We start from the raw sequence: 20,990 nt of genomic DNA on the forward strand, positions 1-20,990 counted from the left end.
AATCCAACAAAATAAAAGCAGACTGATGTGCTACAGACCTGTGTCATGTTAGTATTTCCTCGCATGCTGTCATTGTCATTTGCATTAAGCTAAGAGCAGAGAAGGTGGATGCTTCAACTGTTTAAGTTGCAACCTCCAGTGCTGAAAAATGAAGCTACTGCAGAAGTGCAAAAAAACTGCAGTTCCTCTCGTGTCAACTGTAGGCTTTCTGCAATAGCAAAGGCATCCCTGTGATGTCCACATTAGAGATCACATTTTTACAGAATTTTCAGTAGCAAGTGCCACACCATCAACAGGATGCATTAGACAATCTGAATCCGTTGATGTTGAATGTCTTGCTGACATCAGTTTGGGGTAGCTTTGGGGATCCACTGTAACTCCTGGGCACAGTGAACCCCAATGGGATTTATGCATTGGAGGGAAGAAAGAATAGAGATAAAAATGTGGGAGGGAGGGGTGAGGAAAGCAAGGGCAAAAAGGGAGGAGGGGATCACTTTTGAATTTATGGAATGAAAATATCTAAAGATAGGAAGAGTTAGCATTCCACATTTAGCAACCACCTCTGTTTGGCTTCACGACACCTCTAAAACAATGACACTATGTAAGCATTTTCTACAATCCACCTGGTTCACCTTTCTTAAAAAAAAGAACTGAAATGCCACAACGTTTGCATCTAATTATCTCTGCTTGCCATTGGTAAATGACCACCAATTGAGAGTTTTACTTTTTTTATATGAATAAAGTGAGAAGACAGAAACTTGTAAAAGAAAATACTCACAATATAAGGAGAAAACCTTTTTTCAGAAAATTGCATTATTTAATAAAGTAATTAACAAAATAAAAGAACAAAAAAATGGAATGGCATGCGGTAATATCCATCATACGTACTTGATGCTTGTTTGTTATGTGACCAGTGACATGTAGGATTTTAAATGGAGATAAATCATTGGGAGGATCTCAGGTGACCACTATGATCATCTAAAATCCCTCCTCTGACAGGGCTGAGGATTCATGTTAAGACCAGGACCCAGTGAGCTCATATCATACAATAACATCAGACGATGACATGATCAGTAACATGTTTCTGCTCCAAAAGAACAGACAAGAAAACAAGCAAAGGCGGCTCAATGTTGAAAGCTGAAAAACAGCTGCAGCATCAGACAACACTACGACCAATACAGTACTTATGTATGAGGATCGACACATTCAGCGCTGACACACAACAGCATGTGTGTCACACACTTAACATTTGAATCATTCTGCGTACAATGGTGCTCCTTGGGGAAGGATAGCAGGCTGCGTGGATGTATAAAAAATACTGATATGATGAGAAGAGTAAATGTCTGTCAGGCTTGAGAGGTTCCCGTGGATTTTTTTGTTTTTCCAGCATTCAAGCCAAAGTCTGTTGTGACTGAGTCTTTGTAACATCTCAGTACACAATCAACAGGAAGCTCGCAAGCTTCCTCGTTGTGCTGATGAGAAACCTCAGCCAGTGCTAAGGTAGCTGTTCAGGCCGGTCAGTGTGATATCTTAGGGAGATTTTAGTTTTTTGGTCCGAGGAGAAGCTCCATTCTCAGCCTTGAGTACTCCGTTTTCATGATGACCCACTGCAGAGAGAAACAGAGGTCAAAAGTCAAGACTAAAAGGTATGACACTGTTCCTATAGAGAGAATTCACCTTTGGATATTTACCCTTTTACTGGTTTTATGAATCAGTCATGGCAAATATAATTTGACCTTTTGACAACAAAAATAAAACTCTTTGATATCAAAGTGGAAACAGATTTCTACAAAGTAATGTCAATCAATTAAAAATGTGTTAAAACTAATGACTGCATAACTATTCAGACCCTTCAAGTTAGTAGATGCACTTTTGGTTGCAATCACAGCACTGAGTCTGTGTGCACATCTGGACCATTCTTTGCAAAACTGCTCCAGCTCTGTCAGGTTGCACATGAAAGGGGCATGAACAGCCAGTTTCAAGTCCAGCCACAAATTCTTAATTGAATCAAGGTCTGGGCTTTGACCCGGCCTCTCCAGAATACTCACCTTGTTGTCTTTAGCCCATGTCCATGTAGCTTTTGCTGTATGCATCGGGTCATGTACTGGAAAGCAAATCTTCTCCCAATCCATAGTTCTCTCGCAGACTGAATAAGATTTTCCTATATTTCACTGCATTAATTTCATCATTTCATTCCATTTCATTTACCATTGCATTTCTTTTATTTTTATGTGTTTTACTTTACAAACCTTTCAGGGTAGGTTGCAAAGAAGCATCCCCACAGCATGATGCTGCATCTATTTCTTTATGATGGATTTAACTCAACTCCAGAGGATGTTCAGCGCCTTGATTTTTTTTGTCTCCATCCACAAACTTGTACATTTCAATAACCTCTTCTTTGAGTTTCTTATAGTGTTCTTTTGTCTTCATGGTGAAATAGTAGCCAGAAATACTGATTAACCAGTGACTGGACCTTCCAGACACTGGTGTCTTTATACTACACATGATACACATTCATTGCACTCAGATGACCCTCATTTCACTAATTGTGAGACTACATGCACCAGTTGGCTGGACTTCTCTTGAATAAGGTCAGTCACTTTAAAGGGGATGAATATTTATTTGGTCTCTTATTTTAACTTTCAGTTTTTGGTTAATTAAAATTATTTTATAAACATCTGTTTCATCTTTGAAATTAGAGATTTCTTTAAAAATATAAAAAGCAAAATTATATTGACCATGACTCATTTAAGAAAAAACAATTATCAAAGGGGGTAAATACTTTTTATAAGCATTGAATATGGCATTCCAAACAAGCAGCTCTTGCTCCATCTTGTTTGTTTCAATAAGAGGCTAAGCTATGTTTCATAATTCTTTTTTCTTCATTTTTTGAGTTACCTACCTGGTACCACGAGACTAACTCTTAAGTCCAACATCTACTGTGAAAGTTTTTAGTTGATTATGAAACAGACTGAAAACAATACTGAGGTGTAAACTCTCAAAGGCAAAAACAGATGTTATGAAAAAAAAGATACAAAACTGCAAGCTATGAACTTTGCTGAACACAGTGAATATCATCTTACAGGAAGATGGTTTCAAACTTGTTTTTCTTTTTGGGACAGACCCAAAAACAAATTGAGGGTTATACCAGTGAGACCTAAAACCTGGATTTTACAGAATTTCTGTATTAATACTGTAAGTTTGTCACATGAGCTGAGATGCATTATGTAGCCAACTTGTTTTGTAACTGTTGAGAAGATCATGTCAGGGTGTTGTAAAACATGTTGGAGCAGGTGTTAACACTCACGTGAGTCTCTCTTCAGGGGCCGCAGGGCTTGTTTCGTAGCAGTCTTCTTGCGCACAGCCTGTTCGTGTCTGAACTCCCTCCAGCGTCTCAGCTGGAAGCGAATAAACTTCCAGAGAAGCCAGGATTGGGTCAAACATACCAGCAGTAGAAGAGTCATCCTGAAAGGGCCCCAAGGCAGGAAGATTAGTGTGATTTGGAAAACAGACTAGACGTTACTTGATGAATTAAAACACTTATTGTCAAGCTTCTGGTGAGTGTGTTTGTAATCAGCGTATTTGTTTACATTTCTTGACATTCCCTCTGCATTTCAACCCCTGTCTTTTGTCAAGAAAACTACTTTTCTTCTGTTTTCTCCTTGGACAGAGTGCTACTGTCAAGCGTTATTACAAATAAAGGTATGAATATTGGTCAAAATGTGTTACAAAGTCAGAATAAATCAACTAGAAATAGCCTGTCACTTAAAAAATTGATAACTATGTTCCTTCTATTCATACTGTAATTAAATTGACAGCTTATGTTTTGAAAGGTCAAAATTCATTTTTTTACATGAAAATCTTAATGTAATAAAAGTCAAAATTAAGTTAATTTCTGTGAATCAGAGTCAAAATTATAGTTTACCTTCACTGAATTTATAATATAAGGCAATAAGCATTAAACGGTCAACCTTTTTATGGGCTACAACTATATTTTTAACACTATAGTTGTTGTATCAGCTGTAAAATGTCATAGCAGCACCACAGAACTGATCATTATCCCCACATGTCAGATAGAGGTCATTTACCTTATCAAGACAGTGTTAAAGTTGCCCATCTCCCAGTCCAGTCCCTGGTTCTCAGCTCGGGCCAATCCAAACCCAACAGCCAGGAACATCAGGGTCAGAGTGGCCATTCGAGTAAACACAAAGCTGACCGCCCACAGGTCAAACCTGATACAAGCAAAAAACACCACAAATGTAGCCAGCTATAAAAAACAGCCTGATGAAGCCAGTTATTATCAAAGTAAACAGAGAAAAGTATGAATTTTAAGCTATCAGAAGTTATAGATTTACATGAGGCAAATGAGATAATTTCACATTGAAATTATTGATAATTATTGATAAGTTCACATTGAGTAGCGCAAATGTGCACAAGATGAGGCATTTTACCACAGTGAGCATTCTTACAGTATTAGAGTACAGTAAATAGATTACCTAGTGCACATGTGCATATGAGGTGAGGCCTTTTACCACAGTGAGCTTTCTGTCTGTATTTAAGAGCAGTAAATAGATTAATTTGTGCAAATGTGCATATGGGTGCCCTGCCGTCAACATTGGTGGTTTTAGATTTGATATGATTTGGGTCATTTTAAGGAAACGTTGAAAAAATGTTAACGTCAAGGATGTCTGTAAAAGCTGCTTTACCTGCACAGTGAAGGGCAGATGACTGTTGACAGGCCCTTGCCCATAGCGGTGCATCTTTACATTTTCATGTAGATGAAAGTTTTTTGAGGATGTAGAGTGTTTGGACTGGATGGTTATTGTTAACAATGAAGGAACGCCTATTTTCTGCCTATGTTTATAGGCTAGTCATGAAACTGTTGTATAAAAGTGATATCACACTAAAGGTCAATTTTGTACTGAATATCTTCACTGCTGTGGATACCACTCTCCCTCTCTTGTGATCTGTCTGAGCATATCGTATATATCGTATCATTGAGCCCAGTGGAGTTTCTTACATTTTTTGATGGTTCTCATCTGTGAAGTAAAAAAGTCTGGCGATGTGGAAGCCCAGTTCTGACACATACTGAAGAAAGAGAAGCACCAGACCAACACGACTCATACTGCACAAGACAGAAGAGGGCAAAAATAAGAGATTAGTGGATGCATGAAAAAGGCTTTATTTCTGGATTATCTTTAACCATATCTAAGCTACTATAGAGTTAATATGCAAAATCAAAGGAGTGAAGCATAACTGCCAAGACATGTAATGTTTGGTAACTTTTACACTGTTTGTATTTTAATAAGACTTCATGTGTGCAGCTTTCCAGAGCTGATACTTACTTTAACAAATATGCTGCAGAGATGTGAAGCAGATAAAGACAGATGTACTGCAGCTGCCGAGAAATCTCCTCCTGAAAAACAAACAGACTTTATTTGCAAAGGTACAACACTTTTAAATCCTGTTCTTTTTTTCTGTTTTACTTTCCATGTTGTTCAAACATACGCAAACTGACACACACATTCACACACGCAGGCAGCTTATCTAGTCAAAGTCCAGAGCTCCTCCGGTTCCCAGGCTTTCTTACTGACCTTGCGTACTTTCTGGAAGTAGAGCTCCGGTAGGGCATGAAGCCAGTACGCCAGCTGAGTGAGGTAGAAAAACTTCACCTGAAACCTGCAGCACAAAGACAGACATGAGGAATGAAAAAGGCAGGGCGCAGAGAAATTCAGAGATGTGCCAGAATTCCTGGTTTGATCTTTATCCTACAACTAAATAAAAATGTTTAAATTAGGGCTGTCAAAGTTAATAACATGTTAACTCAAATAACTTTTAATGCCACACATTTTTTTGACACGTGATAAACGCATGCGCGCTCTGTGTGACCCTCGACCCATCCAGTAGTTTGCCAGATCAGGAGACAGCGCCGTTGTGATGCAGTGCAAGCGAGCAGAAATGGATAAAGGACAGAGACTTTTGAATGGCAGGTTCAGCTTTTAGATCATGCCAGATAAGACTGAAGTTATTTGCTCCTACTGTCGACTTGAACTGAGTTACCACGAGTTTTAAATAGCCTCCACTCGCTGGCCGAGCACACCGCTAATGCAGGGAGTCGCCCCCTTAGCCCCCCCCCTTCGTCTACAATGGAGACACTCAGACAAACTCTGCAAGCAGGGATGGACTTGCTATCTGGCATACCGGGCATTTCCCGGTGGGTTGACAAACTTTTGGGCCAGTATGATTTATTCATTTTTTTATTTATTTCCGTTATGTACCTGCTCCACAGTGGCACTGCTCCTTTAGGAGGAGGAGGGGACAGAGCAGCAGAGGCTGGTGTGTGACAGGGGAGCAGAGGTGTTACAGGTGAGCCTGAGAGTGAAGCAGTGAATGAGCTCTGTAGAGTATCATAAGATAAGCTAAAAAGCATTATAAGACAGTGGGTCTCTATTTTTCGAAGAAAAAACTGGTTTGAGATTAAATCTGTAGCCTCTGAAGAATGAAAAGATGGTAAAGTCCTCTTACTAAACCTGAAAGGTTCTCCACTGAGACTTCTTTAACTTTGTGTGTTCATGAGTTTGAATAGCAGCTTCAATTTTCTGTTTATTGACATCATTCCAGTAAATCTACTGGACTGATGACAGTAATTTCTTACTGTCATCATTTATTTTACATTCAGGCATTTTTTAATTTGAAAATAAAAGATAATAGCACACATTTTTAAGTAATTACTTGCTTTTTTCTCTGAGAAGGGCAGATGTGTCCACCTTACTCACCTCTGAAAGATGTTTCAAGAGAATTAATAAACTTCACTTGAGTCCTGAACCACTGAATTGAGACGGGGACAGGTAGCAGTAAGGAGACCAGAGGTCCACCAAGGACATCATGTTGTGATATCATGAAAACAAAATATGGTACCCACTGGGTCAGATGATTTAATGTCTGGGTAGAAGCGACAGGATTTCAGGAGGACGGCAGTTTCAGTTAGCTAGATTTTTTTCTCCTTTTCTTAGAGGGGTCTGGCTGCTGACAGTGCATTTCTGATGGCCACTCTCACAGACCATTCATCTGAGATGCCCAATGACTCAAAAAGCAACTACCGTAATTTGCCTGTACAACGTGTTTCCTGTTTTAGATATATGCTTTTTTTCAATTCAACTTTATTCATAAACAAAGTCTGACAGTTACATTCATGAAATAACCACACTGCAAACATTACAGACTAAAACATTTTATAAATAAAACAGAGAAAAAGGTCACAGGTCTAATCTGGGATTAAATTATGTATGGACCAGTTTTACAAGAATTTACATAAACAGTGGCTCACTTTAGCTTTGTTAGCTTGAGCTAAAGCTTACATAGCTACGCTGACTATGTAATTGACGTTACTACATAATCCAATGTAGCTAAGTTAGCTTTAGCAATGTGAGATTTCACAAACATACCTAAAGCTAATGTATATATGTAGACAGCAAATCTCAAGGCTTACAAAGCTGCTTTGTGTGCTAAGTTTTAGCTACCTTAGCTACGGTAGCACCGTCATCTATAGCTAAGTTAGCTTTTGAAACATGAGCTTAAACAAATATAGCTAAAGCTAACTTAAATAGCCACGGAGATAATGTAGACACATAGCTTACATAGCTGCTTTGTGAGCTTAGTTTTTGCTCTGTTAGCTACATAGCTTTGTTGTCCTCCCAACTAACGGAGCGACGTGAGCTACATTTTCGGTGTTAGAATGTTTTCATAGAAAACAAGCTTTTTTATCTGTAAGCAGACTTGTTTACGCGACTTTATTAAATATTTCGTAATCAGGTTTTTCTGGTCAGGTTTTTAATTTTTGGTATCCTAACCCACCCCAACTCTAAACAAAGGTTTAATCCGATTCTATTTTGATAATTTTAGCATGTATTTCCCTTCTGAGATATAAGGCGTCACAGATGAACGATTTGTGAGAGTGGCTGTCAGAGATGAACAGTCTCCAGCCAGACTGTCTTAAGCCTTTTCTCTCTTTTTATTTTTTATTTTTCCTAATTTCCGTGTGGAGTTTTCAGCTGTTTAAATAACGTTTTTTATGTTTCTGGTGTGTTCCTTTATCAATATGTTTGGCCGTCTTGTGTGAAGCACTTTGAATTGGCCTGTTGCTAAAAAGTGCTTTACAAATAAAGCTGCGCTGTCTTACACACTTCGATTTCTGGATTTTTCAATGTGGCGCATCGATTGTACATTACATCCAAGTTGGATACCTGTGCTCATGCATAGGCAATCATACTGTGCTGAAGCCCGCCTCCTACATCAGTGCCAGGGCCAATGAAGTGTACTGTGCTTGGGCACTCATACTGGACAAAGAAGCTGGACTTTGAGGGTCAAACATGATTGGGGAGGGTACACATTACCTCTTGTGAGAGCAACCTGAGTTTCTACTACTGTGTGGACAAAATAGCTGAACACTAGATGCAAACATCTGCTTGAGAAACCTTGAAGGAATTTCTTGACATGAAAATAAGTAGTTTAATTATTGTTTGTTTGTTTTTTGTCAGATGTAAACCTTTACTGAGAAAAACATGTGCTGAAATGTTGAAGCTATACTGCCCTATTCTCTAAAATTCTTACATGTTTTAATAAAATTGTTACAGACAGGGTAAGTCTTGGCTCATACCTGAGGTGAACATGGGGATAATTCTCCCAAAGGCTGCTGGGATGCAGGAGATATCCTTCCTGCAGGAATGAGACATAAAAACACTTCAAACTGTTGTTCAATAGTATGTAATACACTTAAAGAAAATGGGACATTTCCTTCACCAAGAAGTTGTGACTGGCTACAATGTGATCTGAAAATGTCACTCACTGTAATGAGGATGTAAAAACTCCACACACTCGACACCAGGTGAAACACACATAGCTGACCCGACTCATTAAACTTTGTGTTCTTGCTCTTGGAGAGGTGCAGACGCCGGTTCACTTTCTGCAACATCAAACAACAACATATGACAAGATGGCACAGATCATGCAGTGATCATGCAGCAAGTGCAGCTGTATACAGTGAGAATGGATGGCATGTCGACTCCATCATTGTCATGCACCAGGAAGTGTCACAGTAACACAAATAACTAGGACGAGAAAAGACAGCAGAGCTATTTATAGCTGCTGCTGAAAACCCTCCTCTGAAAAAGTATTCCTTTCAAGACACATCTTAAACCGTGCTGATGGAGCTAAAATAACACATCATTCCTCCTCACTGGCCTATTTCTAAACAATGACATACAAGCAGGAACTCTATGATGGATCAAATTCTGCTTTAGCTTCCTGTCCAACAAACTAATTGACCTAAATCTAGCATTGCTCAGTTACTGAAGTCTTAGAAAAAGGATGACATAAATCATGGATGTGCTTTTTTCATATTCTAGCTGCAAAAATACACAATTAGAAATAAAAATGTAGCCAAATGCATTTAAAGTAAGTAACCAGAATTTCTACATAATTTCTGAAAATCTGTCTTATAAAAAGATGTGTCATTCCTTGCCTTTAATAGGAAACAAAGGGGAAAGGTGAATTATTCATCTTAAACCAACTGGTGCATAACCTCTTTACAAACTTGTCAATAGGTGGGTCTGAAATTCAATTAACATGAATAAAGAACTCTCCAATTAAGATTATTCACTGAATAAATATATTTTTTGTGATAATTTCAGGATTTATCTTAAGAAAATTTCGCACATATTGCTTCAAAAAAATAAAAGTAAACCTTCCTGGAAACTATGTCCAACAAATTCATTTTAACTCTGTCATTTTTGGTGATCACTCAGCCTTTTCTGACCTAGATCGGTAGTTGTTGCTTACAAAACAGCTACAAAATACCCATGCTTCTTCCTCTTAGAGCCGCAGTATAACCACTAGTTGTAATACTGTGTACTCACATCCAGAAGATACTCCTGCACCACAGCGTGGAGGATGATGGCGATAAAGAAGTAAAAAAGGATGGTGGCACTGTCCTTCCATCCGTAATGGTACAGCGTCACCTCTCCCTCTGAGCACACACAGGAATGGTAAAGCACACACTGGTTATGTTTACAATAAAAATTAATTTTAAACATTGCTGTCACAGTGAAGTTGACCTTAAAAGAACAGTGCAGCACACAGGAACGGCATTAGCAGAAGTGAAACTGTGGTAATGTCAGAACAGTCCAAACTGTGCAGCCTCTGCAGATCACAGACTGTAAATTAAAAGAGTATTTAATGAGAATGAACGCTCTACATACCTGGTGATAGTGTTGTTACATTGTACTGTGGCTGAATAAACAGTATGGCTGTCTTTGCTGTTGCCTGGAAATTGGAGAAGAAATTATACTGAGTAATGTACTTCTGTGAATTTATCTGAATGAGAATGAGAAGTAGTGTTATGCATTTTGATTTGTGAGAGGAATTTGTGCATGAGTGTAAGGATGTCAGTGCATTCTCCCATTAAGCATTATAAAGGCCTACTGGGAGCAGAATCCCTAAAAGAACTCAAACCACAGTTTATATTGAGTGTACCCACGGAGTCTATTATTTTTACCTTAGATGAAACAAAGCATATACTTGAACTAAGCGACAGGTCAAAAAAAAAAAAAAAATGCTTATAAAGCGCAACAATACAGTAGCCCAAGTATTTTGGAAACTTACATAGAGCCCCTTTAAGCAGGGCTAAGGTGCTTGTTAAATTAAAATGATTTTTTCTGACACTTTGTGCCGGTTTAGTGGTCATCAGAGTAACTCATGTAACTGGTTGTTTTGGTTGTTTTCTGGAGCTCTTCAGAAAATGACACATAACTAGGGAAAAAAACAGCTTTTTTACCCCAGAAAAATAAATAAATAAGTCAGCATCTTAAAAAAGAACCCAAATTTACTCATCCGCTCAACAAAACCGATACTGTAGCAACAAATTGTGTCTGCTTAGGGCCTCTGTACATTATAGACTTTAAGGGTAATTTCACATTAGGCACGACTGTTTCATACTATGTCTGGGTGCAATTGCTGTACACAGTCTGATACAGTTGGTAGGGGTGTGCATCAAGAGGAAAAAGACAAGAGACAAGCATAGCAACTAGGGCTGTCAAAATTAATGCTTTAATGCAGATTAATCCATCATCATGATTAATCTGATTAAAAATTTTAATGCAATTAACCCATCTACAGCGCAGATTGACTCAAAATCCCTGAAATGTCTCTGGCACCGCATTTTGGGCAGTTTGTCCAAGTAGGGTTACCGTCGAGCATGCCATACCGTATTTCTTGATTAATATGTCAAATTCTCTGTTATAGGCAATAACAGAGAATCATGACTGTCTCTACAAAATGCCTTATGCCTCATATCAATGAATATGTGAAATTATACCTCATTATTGGATTTAACAACAAAGAGATTCTGTCATTCCCACATAAACACACAGGGTCTATGATCCGCTGTTAGTAAAAACAAGTTCCGACTTTTTTCTCGTCATTTCAACTTTGATCTTGAAATTGTTTCAAATTTATTCTCAAAATTTCAACTTTGTTCTCGTCATTTCGACTTTAATCTCGACTTGCCCAAAATTATTTTCTCCATCAAAAATGGCCCTAATCCGCTTCTGTATGTGTCCATCTTGACAGCTGAGAACAACAGCACTGAGCTATACCTTGGACTAGTGTTGACTAACTTTTAAAGGCTTGTAACCACCTAAATTAAAGCAATGTAAGCAACACCTTTGGTTAAATTAAAGTTATAAAATATTAGCAACAAGTGCAACCAGATGGTTATTTTGGATTGTTTAACAAACTCATGAAAGCCAGGAATAGCATATCTCCATTTACCTTTAACTCCCCTAGGACAATAATGGAATGACGTTACATTAAGACGCAAAGTAGCCCATCTTAATTGAGTACAGCAGCCTATAACTGACACTGAGTAACATAAATATAGGAACGCTCTAAGTCCATTGGCCCCATTTGGACACCACCAGCCATTCCTTGCGCACCAAGGGAGGCCACAGGTGAGCCGGCAGTTTCTAAATGTCACATTTTCAGCCAACTGTAAAACTGTTCTCTTTTTCCGTTATGTGAAAACTGAAGGAAATCCCCTACTTATTCTTTCTCTCGGACAGCTGTGTGAAAACTACCATGGTTCCGGATTGACAGTTCGCCATTATGCAAACCAGGCAGGTTGAGAGGCTAGTTGTCCACTGTACAGTCTCATGGGACACCTAATTCATTCATAAAGTGAATGTCAGCGGCGAAATCCCTCAGGTCAGTGTAGTCTTTGGTTCAGCTGAGCACACAGTGGCTCAGAGATTGAGACGTGGCAGTTAACTACAGACGTTAAGGTAGCGACGATACGTCATACGACTTCCGTCTGCACTTTTCAAAATAAAACCGTAAAAAAAATCAAGCACATCCGGGATTACGCTCTTGGTAACAGCGGGGCTTTTAATTTGAATGTCCAAAAACTGCCTACTTCCTTTATTAATCGGTCTTTTTTGGTAATTTACATATCTCGAAATCAAAATGTTGCAGCGGACTCTTTGCTGGAAACTGGAACAAGATTTTGTCAAAAGGTCAAACGTGAGTTTAATTAAGCAGAGAAGTAGTACTGTTAATAAGTATTCACTAACGTGTGTACCATTATAACAGATGTGAGTATTGAAACACTTCTCGAAACAGTGGAAACTTTGAAGAGAACGTAAAAAATGAGTAAAAACGTGTCGACAATGTTGTCAACGCGCAGCTATTATCAGCTTTAATTTTCTAGCGCAGTTTTAAAACATATGTTGCTGCTTCTTACTGCGGACAAAGTCCAAGTTTATCGTTCAAAAAACTTGTAAAAGCTAATGTATCCACAGGACTTAAGTCACCATTACACGACTTGTATGCAGCCAAAACGTTTGTTGCTCTTAGTAATGGCTCAAAGCGTAGAGGAACAGCTTTATCCTAAGTTACATATTTGAATGTGCAGCGGTCTTGCCATCTTAAAACAGCTGAGTGGGACGAGGGAAGAAAAGATAATCCTGAGTTCATCTCACCTCAAACATCAATCCAATCAAAATGAAAATCACCAAGCTGAAGACGATGTCGGCATGGTTCTGAATTAAGAACTCCTGGCTGAAGAAAGGGTAACTCTTGTTTCTTCGGCGAAATGCCATGTCCAGTCTATGGTGTTTTCCCTGCTATTTTATAAATCTGAATTTTTCTGACTACGAAGTTCAGGAGTTAACTTTCTCGCTGATATGCGCATGCGCGACTTCTTAAAGGGCAAGTGACATAAATACCTTCTTTGAGGCCATTTACACAATTATGGTAATATGTTCTATCTTACTCCACAAAACAAGCAACTTCAGCTGCTTTTTGCATACTTTGTAATAGAAATGTCTAAGTAGAAGAAATGACACACTTTTATTCCTGTCAACCCATTCAGTAGGATGTTTATTGCTTATTTAAGCCACCAGTGGCTTTTCACTTCACAGTTCAAAATTGAATACAAGTAGCCATCTTGCTCTAAGAGAAAATTCAGCAACCCCCTCACTGTTTCGCTAATAAATTTCACCCCTTTTACAGAACAGATATTAAGCAAAAAAAGCCCCCACCCTCCCCAAGAGCACATTAAAAAGTCACTACAAGTACTTCAAAAGCACATTTTCCTTTTGTTACACTTCAAACATCTGAAAGCTTTTTATATTAAGTGCCTGAGATATGATATTTTCTCAAAAAAACAACGTTGCAATTACATGGTCAACATGTAAATTAAGTTAAAACATTTAACAATAAAGTATTGCCAGGTTGAATGCAATGTCAGCTGACATAATCATACAAAAACAGCATGTTGTTCTCTAAAAATTGGGATGATTTTACAATATAAATACCCAAAATTCACTACAGTATAACTATGGTACAGAGGATACTTGTGCTTTTCAGAAGCCAACAAAGCCCTGGCTCACACTTTGATGCTAAACATTTAGAGGTCAGACATTCCTGTCTCCTTTTGATCATATCTCTGTTTAAACAACTGCTTTAAATATAAAATGAGAAAAGGCTGTTATGTATGTAATATAGAGATCCTCATTTGTCTGGATTATAAAACAGCAGCATATTTCTGAAGGTATCTGTTGACATTAATCAAGGCTACTACTGACAGCATGTCTTTTTTGCACAGTGTTATTCTTGAGGCTCAAGTTAATTGCTGCAAAAATAATTTAAAAAATGGATGTCAGGTAGAAGGTGTGTCTGAGCTCTGTACACCACACGTGTGGCCAACTAGCTGTCATATCATCTCAGGAAAGATGATCAAAACACTGAAGGTTTCATTTTTGTCCATCTAGCATTTATGTGAAGCAGTGCTTTTAGAAAATTAGCTCAGAAGAGCGCAAGCTAGCTTTGCAGTGACCCAAAACTGTTGCATATGCTACGCCCCACAGTGTGCTAAATATATCAACATTGGGAGGTGAATAATCTGCTCGCCTCCTCATCCTACAGCACAGAGGCGATTAAAAAAGCAGCTTTCCAAAAGCTGGTGTTGTCTTTCAGTTTTTGATGCTCTCTTTGAATGCTAGAAGCTATCATCTTCATCTCTGCGAGACATTATAAGCTGCCTCCTGGGTCCTGTAAGATGAGGGACGCTAGAAGGGGAGTCGGGTACTCCAGAGTCCAATCTAGGAGTGGAAGTACAGCGTGGCCCGACTCGGCCCATGAGTCCACGTACATCCCTGTGAAGAGCAGGATCACTGGGAATGGAGTTGAGGCGGACCCCCGGTTCAACAATGTCCCGGTCCAAACGGGGGTTACTGGCACTACTTGGAGACTGAGGATCAGCACTGAAATATAAGGTTGAACTGGACTCTGTAGGGCAGAAATAAGGTTCAGGACTGTCTCCAAACACTGATTTCCCCTCTGGTGAGCTACGTTTAAAATCTGATGCAGGTGACTCCAGCGGGCTCTCCATCTCCAGGCTGTCATCCTCCTCTTCAGGCGGTTCTGTTGACGTGGGCTCGCTCACGCTCTGGAACTCGTCTTTGCAGTCTGAAAGAGGCGCCAGGCCTTTCCCTTGAGACTCAGAGGTGGAGATGCCCTCATCTCCGGCTGTAATCGTCATGCCCTCATTACTCTTGTACTCCTGGTTGTACTCTTCCATGTCCAATATGGCTGCTGCTCCACCGGCCCCATACGCTCTGTTGATCTTCCCCAGGTCTCCCGTCTTCAAAGCCAGCCGGATGAGGAGCCAGTGGTGGTGGTAGCAAGGGCAGGAGCTGTTAGCCCGGCCTCCGCAGGTTCCTGGGTGCTCCAGCAGAGAACCAGCCACACCTGAGAGCGAGAAGCTGCCGTGGTTTTGAATGGAGGGCGCAGGTAGGCTTTTATCGCCAATAGAGAAGGAGGATTCCCCTCGTTCTATGCACGTGCTGCCCATATGGTTGCGGTTCATTCCCAGGGAGATTTCTGTTGACTTTGGATGGAGGAATCTGTAGTATAGGACTAGAGAGGTAGCACCTGGAAAACAGGGAACAGAGAGGTGATGACAAAGCATTTTACGACATCTGACTAATAATGATAAAGGTTTGTTTAGGCCTGTTGTTCTCCAATCTATTTGTACATTTCTCTATAAAAGCTCTTAAGTTATTTGCCTACAGTGTCAAACATAATTGTGCAGGAGTACAGAACGCTTTACTAGATATAATCCAAGTCATCACAGGATTGCAGCAGAAAACAGTGTCTACTTTAGCTAGTTTGCCTAAATAAATTGTATCCTATTGAAAGGTATCCAATGATTACAGGATTTGAGCTTAATGTTTGATTTCTAAATGCACTTTTAAAGACAACATTAACTATGGACTTCAACCTTTAACTCTATATTTCCCAGCCAGTTATACTATAGAATACAGAAAATATTGCACATAATATAAGCTACATAAAGAACATCAAAATACATGAAGGCAGGAAAGCATTACAAGAAAACTGAAACAAAAATATCCTAAGAAAATATCACTGGGAATCAGTAGTTACAAGGAAAATGCTTCATACTAGGTCATTATTAAAATTTAGTTGTACAAGGGCTTTAGTGATAAAAGAATGTTTCATTCTGATGGATTAAGCCTCAGGTAATCTAGCTAAATCTCTTGCCAGAGGTTAGAATGTCAAATTCACCCTGCAGAGGATGCCGAGCACACTGTAAGATGTCTCTAAGATGTTACTGTCTTCTGAAAGGATTGAGTCAGATCAGGTAATTTAATGCCAACGATCTTCCTGGCAATGTGTTCTTCTAACCTGTTTTTGTGTCATAATGAAAGACCTGCAAACCAAGTAACTGTGGCGTTGAGTCTAAAGGTGTGAATAGACTCAAATATGTAAGTTTAGAGATTAATATTTGTTGTGTATCGTGTTCAATCTTTACTCTAGTTCTATTCTTATTGACAAGTAGCACTCCAGGGTAAGTAAAAATACTTTTCACCCAGTTGAATACCTATTATTACTCATATACCACAGAAACTATAAGGCGTCTTGCTTTAAGTATTGAACTACAAAAAATAAAAGACAAATCTGTTCCAAAACAAAACCAGCACAGATAGAGTAAGTGACTCACCGAGGAGAAAGCTGCACAGCACAGTGGTGGGAAGGGTCATGCTGTCCCATGACGCTTCGCTAAGGAAGTCGGAGGCGGCCAACAGCAAAGTGGCATTCTCTATAAGCATGAACTGAGGAGGAAAGAAGGTCAAACCATCAGTCATCTGTAGACAGCTTTACGTCATTGAAAGCTAAGGACGAAGGGGTGAGAATGACAATGCAAACATCAGCCCTGTGCAAGGTAAAGCTGACCCATTTGTACTGTATGCATGCCATTAAAGAAGTAGTGTATGTGGAATACAAAACAGCGTACCGACAACATGCATCAGAATCAGAAACAAGATTTTATCTAGCCTTACTGCATAAAAACTGGCCATGCGGAAGCGCGATGGTCCATCTTTGACGTTTAGGAAGAGGAAGACGTGGACAAGCCCCATGATGCCGTTAAAGGCTCGCCAACACCAGGGGCCAGTGCAGATGTCTGGCTGCTGTGAAACCAGCCAGAAGGAGGCCGTGAGCCAGTGGAAACCTGGAGGTCAACGTAAAAATAGACCAGGAGATAGGCGCATTTAGAGATGCATGTGCAGCGAAGCAGCTAATGCAAAAAGGTGAAAATTGGATAAGAGGACATGCTCACTGAGGATAATTACGCCACTTAAGTGTAAAGAGGCATTTGCATATTTCCGTGCTTTGTTTATATTGACTTTATCTCTTTCTTTCAGACTCAAATACCAGCCCATTAAGCGTGCTGCTCACCTGCTACTCCACAGACCCACCAGTTAAAGACCCTGGCAAAGAACATGAGGCAGGTGACCCTTGCACCCAGCATGCCAGCCCTCCACACCAGCTGGCACAGCAAGGCTGCCGGAGGCATGGCAAGGTGACCGGGTCGTATCAGGCAACAGGCTCTGCTGTACAGCACCAGTGCCCAGGAAATGGACAGCACACATAGACCGCAGCAGTAGGCAACTGGAGGTAAAAAGAAAGAGATATGCAAACAGATATGACCTCTTATTTAGACACTACAATGTGGATCTGATTATTAATGCTGACATGAGTTTACCTGGAGACATGATGCCCACATCAGTGGATACCACAACATATGCCTGAAGCAGGCTCTGAGGCAGCGTGAGGACCAGGGCCTCCAGCAGCCAGAGAGCAGCAACATCTGCCTGCATCATGACCGCAGCTCCGAGATCAGCCACTGAGTCCTGCATGCGGAACACGGACCTCATGCAGTCCCACATCCTGCCACAAGAGGGAGACACAGACAAACACCAGCACAGTGAGTGATACATGGTAACCTCCTGGTGAAGGTTTCAATGACAACATGATAATAATAGATTTTCTTTTTTACATTCCTTCATACACACCAGTCAAGCTATGTTCATGCTATTTAATATCTGGAGTTACAGCAATCTTACCTTTTGAATATGCCCAAGTGCAAGATATGTATGACAGAAAGGTAGCATCGCCTGTCATCACCATCATCATAGTACCATTTTACACTTAGCAGTTGAACCGCGGTGCCTGGTAGGAAGAGGCCTAAAGTGAGGCCCGCCCACTGCGTCTCCTCGTTCCAAAGATAAAATCCTATACAGTAGATCACTGAAACATACACATAGAAACACAAATAATTAATATAGAGCCATGCACATGCAAAGTGGTGGTAGGATTTTGAGTTTTATGTCAGTTTTTAACTTCAGCACAAGGTTAATAGAACAAACTAGACCAATGGTGCTCAAGTAGTTGTTAAAGGAAACAAATAGAACCTATCTATTGTGTAAGGATTAGTTAAAAGCTGAAGAAAAGTAAGTTTTGCTAATGGTACATATACTTATTATAGGGAAGGTGTTGGAATAAGATACAGATCTGTTGTAACTTTAGCTTATAAAAACCTGCAGTTATGTACAGGTGAAAAAGATGCATTTCAAGGGCAAGAAGGTGCATTTGTTTGCTAAATTTATCAGTTTTATTTATGCCTCATTTCCATCTGTAGCAGGCTGACTGTAATGTGGGGTCTATGGGACAGGCAGCACAGTATTTTTGTCTTCAGGGAATGGTATACCTGCTGAAGGCAAAGTCACACTTTGTACTCATGCAGTCACTTCATCCCTCTGGTGTCCTCCTGCCCTTGCCCCATTGATCTGCTTAGTCAGGTGATCATCACACCTGAGAGCAGCATGCTGTGGTCAATACAGATCCAGATGTGCTTTTATGACCATGTGAGATTAAATTATCATAATATTAGGATAGTAGTTATCCTAATAGTAAATAACGGTTGAAAACTAATGTTGGAAGGTGGGTGCAGGGCAGATCTAAAATGTGGGTAGTATTATGCCTAAAGGTTTCAAGGACAGCCCTTTACTGCAGGGGTTGACTACACGATTTATCATATGACCCTGCTGAATGACCCCTGATGGTCCTGGGGTCCCAGCCTGACATACCTACCTGAACTAACACATGTAAATTCCCATGCATAGAAAAGAAAACTAGCTAGGTTCGCCAATTCAGCACAGACGGTAGAGCTATTGCATCACCGCTGAATTGTTTCTAACCTGCTGCTGGTTAAGCTCCAACACGAAGCATCATGGCTGAGCAACAGCATTTCCATTCATTACAGCCAGCGACAAAGAAATACCTACAGAAAAACAACATTCCCCCGCCCTGTTTCAAATCACCCAGAGCCCCCACCAGCATACGCAGCAGCCCGGTAGAGCGTGGAATTCTATGCCCACTTACGAGCGCTCCGTTCGGCCACGATAACCAGCGCCGACACGCCGAGCAGCACCGCCTGGCACCACGCTATCCAGCATCCGCTCCGCCGGGCCGCCGAGGGCATCCGGCGGACGACCGCCCCAGCAGCGGCGTTTATCATGATACGGAGAGGTGGGAGAGCGAATAAACCAGTGACATTATCCTGGGCATCGTTTACCCCGGGTGCGTCTGCTGCCTTCTCCCTTCTCCCGCTGCCTACCCCCCGTCAAAAATACATGACGTCACTGCGCGCGGTGTTAAAGGGGAATCAGTTTACCAACGGCAACGGGTACTGTACACAATACATCTCACCTTCCCGCCACCTTGGACTGTTTCTTCCTCCTTTAACCACTATGTAGCACACTGAAACTCATGTTATAATAATGTAATTTAGAAATTAATCTGTTATTATGGTGATATATAAATTAATGCACGATCAGATGGCATGCCATGTAAGTTATAAATAATCTCATCATTTGATGGCCTCTTTACCACAGACTGAGCCAGGGGGTGGTTTATGGGGCTTAAGCCCTGAATGTTTTCTGAAAAGCCCCGAACCTTCAGGATGGTTAAAAGTATGTCTCTTATGAGTGTTATGATAGTTGCCTTGTTTGCTTAAGTTTTGACTGGTTATACTGAGCGTTCTGATCATAGTGAAAAGGTGAGATCAGAGCTGTGTGATCCTTAAGGCCATTTGGAGAATGAGCAGGTAACTTTATCAACATTTTAACAGAAGAAAAAAGGCAGCAGTACAAACTCAATTCTACATTCAGGGATCAGAAAAGGATGCAGAGGGAAATATTGCCATGAAAATGACTTTAAACTCCAGCTTTGATGCTCATAATGCCAAAGACAGGCTATTATTTGTAAAATAATTTCATATGATATAGTCCTGCATTCAGAAGTGTACTGACCTAATGGTTTTAGAAAAAACTATATGCCTTTATTTTATGTATTTTTTCCACTATAAAGAATGGCTCAAAATAGAATAAAATACTTTTTTTGTATTAAAATAACTAATGCATAGGCTACACACCGTCAGCTCATTAGTTTTAAAGCATATACAGTCAAGGTTAATCTTGATTATTTTAAACTGCTGGGTAGTGGGTACATAACCCCGCACAGCTTTAAAAGTACACCTTAATGAAACAGTTGTTGTTATGTTTTACTGAAGTCAGTATGAAAAGTTAAGTTATCTAATCAGCTGTAGTAATAACTTCAGTAGTGGAGCAGAATGTATACAAGTAGAAAAAGGACAATATTAAAGTAAATAGTTTGTGCCTTGTAGTGTTTAAATGTACTCATCTACTTGCACCAGGTCTTTTATAAAGCTTTGTTTCCTTTGTTATTTGACCATTCCAGACCAATCAGAGGAGGATGTGATAGTGATGTCATTAGGCAGGTAAAGGTGCTGATCTGAGGTACTCAGGTAAACATAATAGATTACTAAAAATAAGGAAAAAGATGATAAAGTTAATGATTAAAATTATAACAGTAGTAAAGTATTTACCTCTTCATTCACAGAAAAAAGTGCATGTTCTTCAACAGAGCAGCTGGACTATACATATAGTTAGCATCAACAAAAAGGATATAAGACTAAAAAATAACAATAATAATGATAATAATTGAAAATAGCCTCAGTAAAAGTAGCTTAGCTACTTTTGTGGTGTTGCTGT

At 39.9% G+C, this 20,990-nt stretch overlaps 2 protein-coding genes across 2 annotated transcripts; both read right to left on the reverse strand.

Moving 5' to 3' along the window:
- Positions 1 to 820: 820 nt before the first annotated feature.
- On the reverse strand, positions 821 to 13,224 carry tram2 (translocation associated membrane protein 2). The gene is made up of 11 exons (XM_041804659.1): positions 13,032 to 13,224; positions 10,257 to 10,320; positions 9,915 to 10,024; positions 8,846 to 8,962; positions 8,657 to 8,715; positions 5,595 to 5,679; positions 5,346 to 5,416; positions 5,021 to 5,125; positions 4,089 to 4,232; positions 3,308 to 3,465; positions 821 to 1,607 (listed from the first exon to the last, which is right to left on the reverse strand). Exons 1-11 carry the CDS (start codon positions 13,149 to 13,151, stop codon positions 1,531 to 1,533), a joined length of 1,110 nt encoding a protein of 369 aa, XP_041660593.1. The 5' UTR covers positions 13,152 to 13,224; the 3' UTR covers positions 821 to 1,530.
- Positions 13,225 to 13,547: 323 nt separating this feature from the next.
- On the reverse strand, positions 13,548 to 19,486 carry xkr5a (XK related 5a). The gene is made up of 7 exons (XM_041805815.1): positions 19,300 to 19,486; positions 17,982 to 18,165; positions 17,621 to 17,805; positions 17,314 to 17,526; positions 16,917 to 17,086; positions 16,577 to 16,688; positions 13,548 to 15,486 (listed from the first exon to the last, which is right to left on the reverse strand). The coding sequence occupies exons 1-7, from the start codon at positions 19,433 to 19,435 to the stop codon at positions 14,552 to 14,554; spliced, it is 1,935 nt and encodes a 644-aa protein (XP_041661749.1). The 5' UTR covers positions 19,436 to 19,486; the 3' UTR covers positions 13,548 to 14,551.
- Between the last annotated feature and the right edge of the window lie 1,504 nt (positions 19,487 to 20,990).

This window comes from Cheilinus undulatus, linkage group 14 (assembly GCF_018320785.1).
Source record: "Cheilinus undulatus linkage group 14, ASM1832078v1, whole genome shotgun sequence".
NCBI lineage: Eukaryota > Metazoa > Chordata > Actinopteri > Labriformes > Labridae > Cheilinus > Cheilinus undulatus.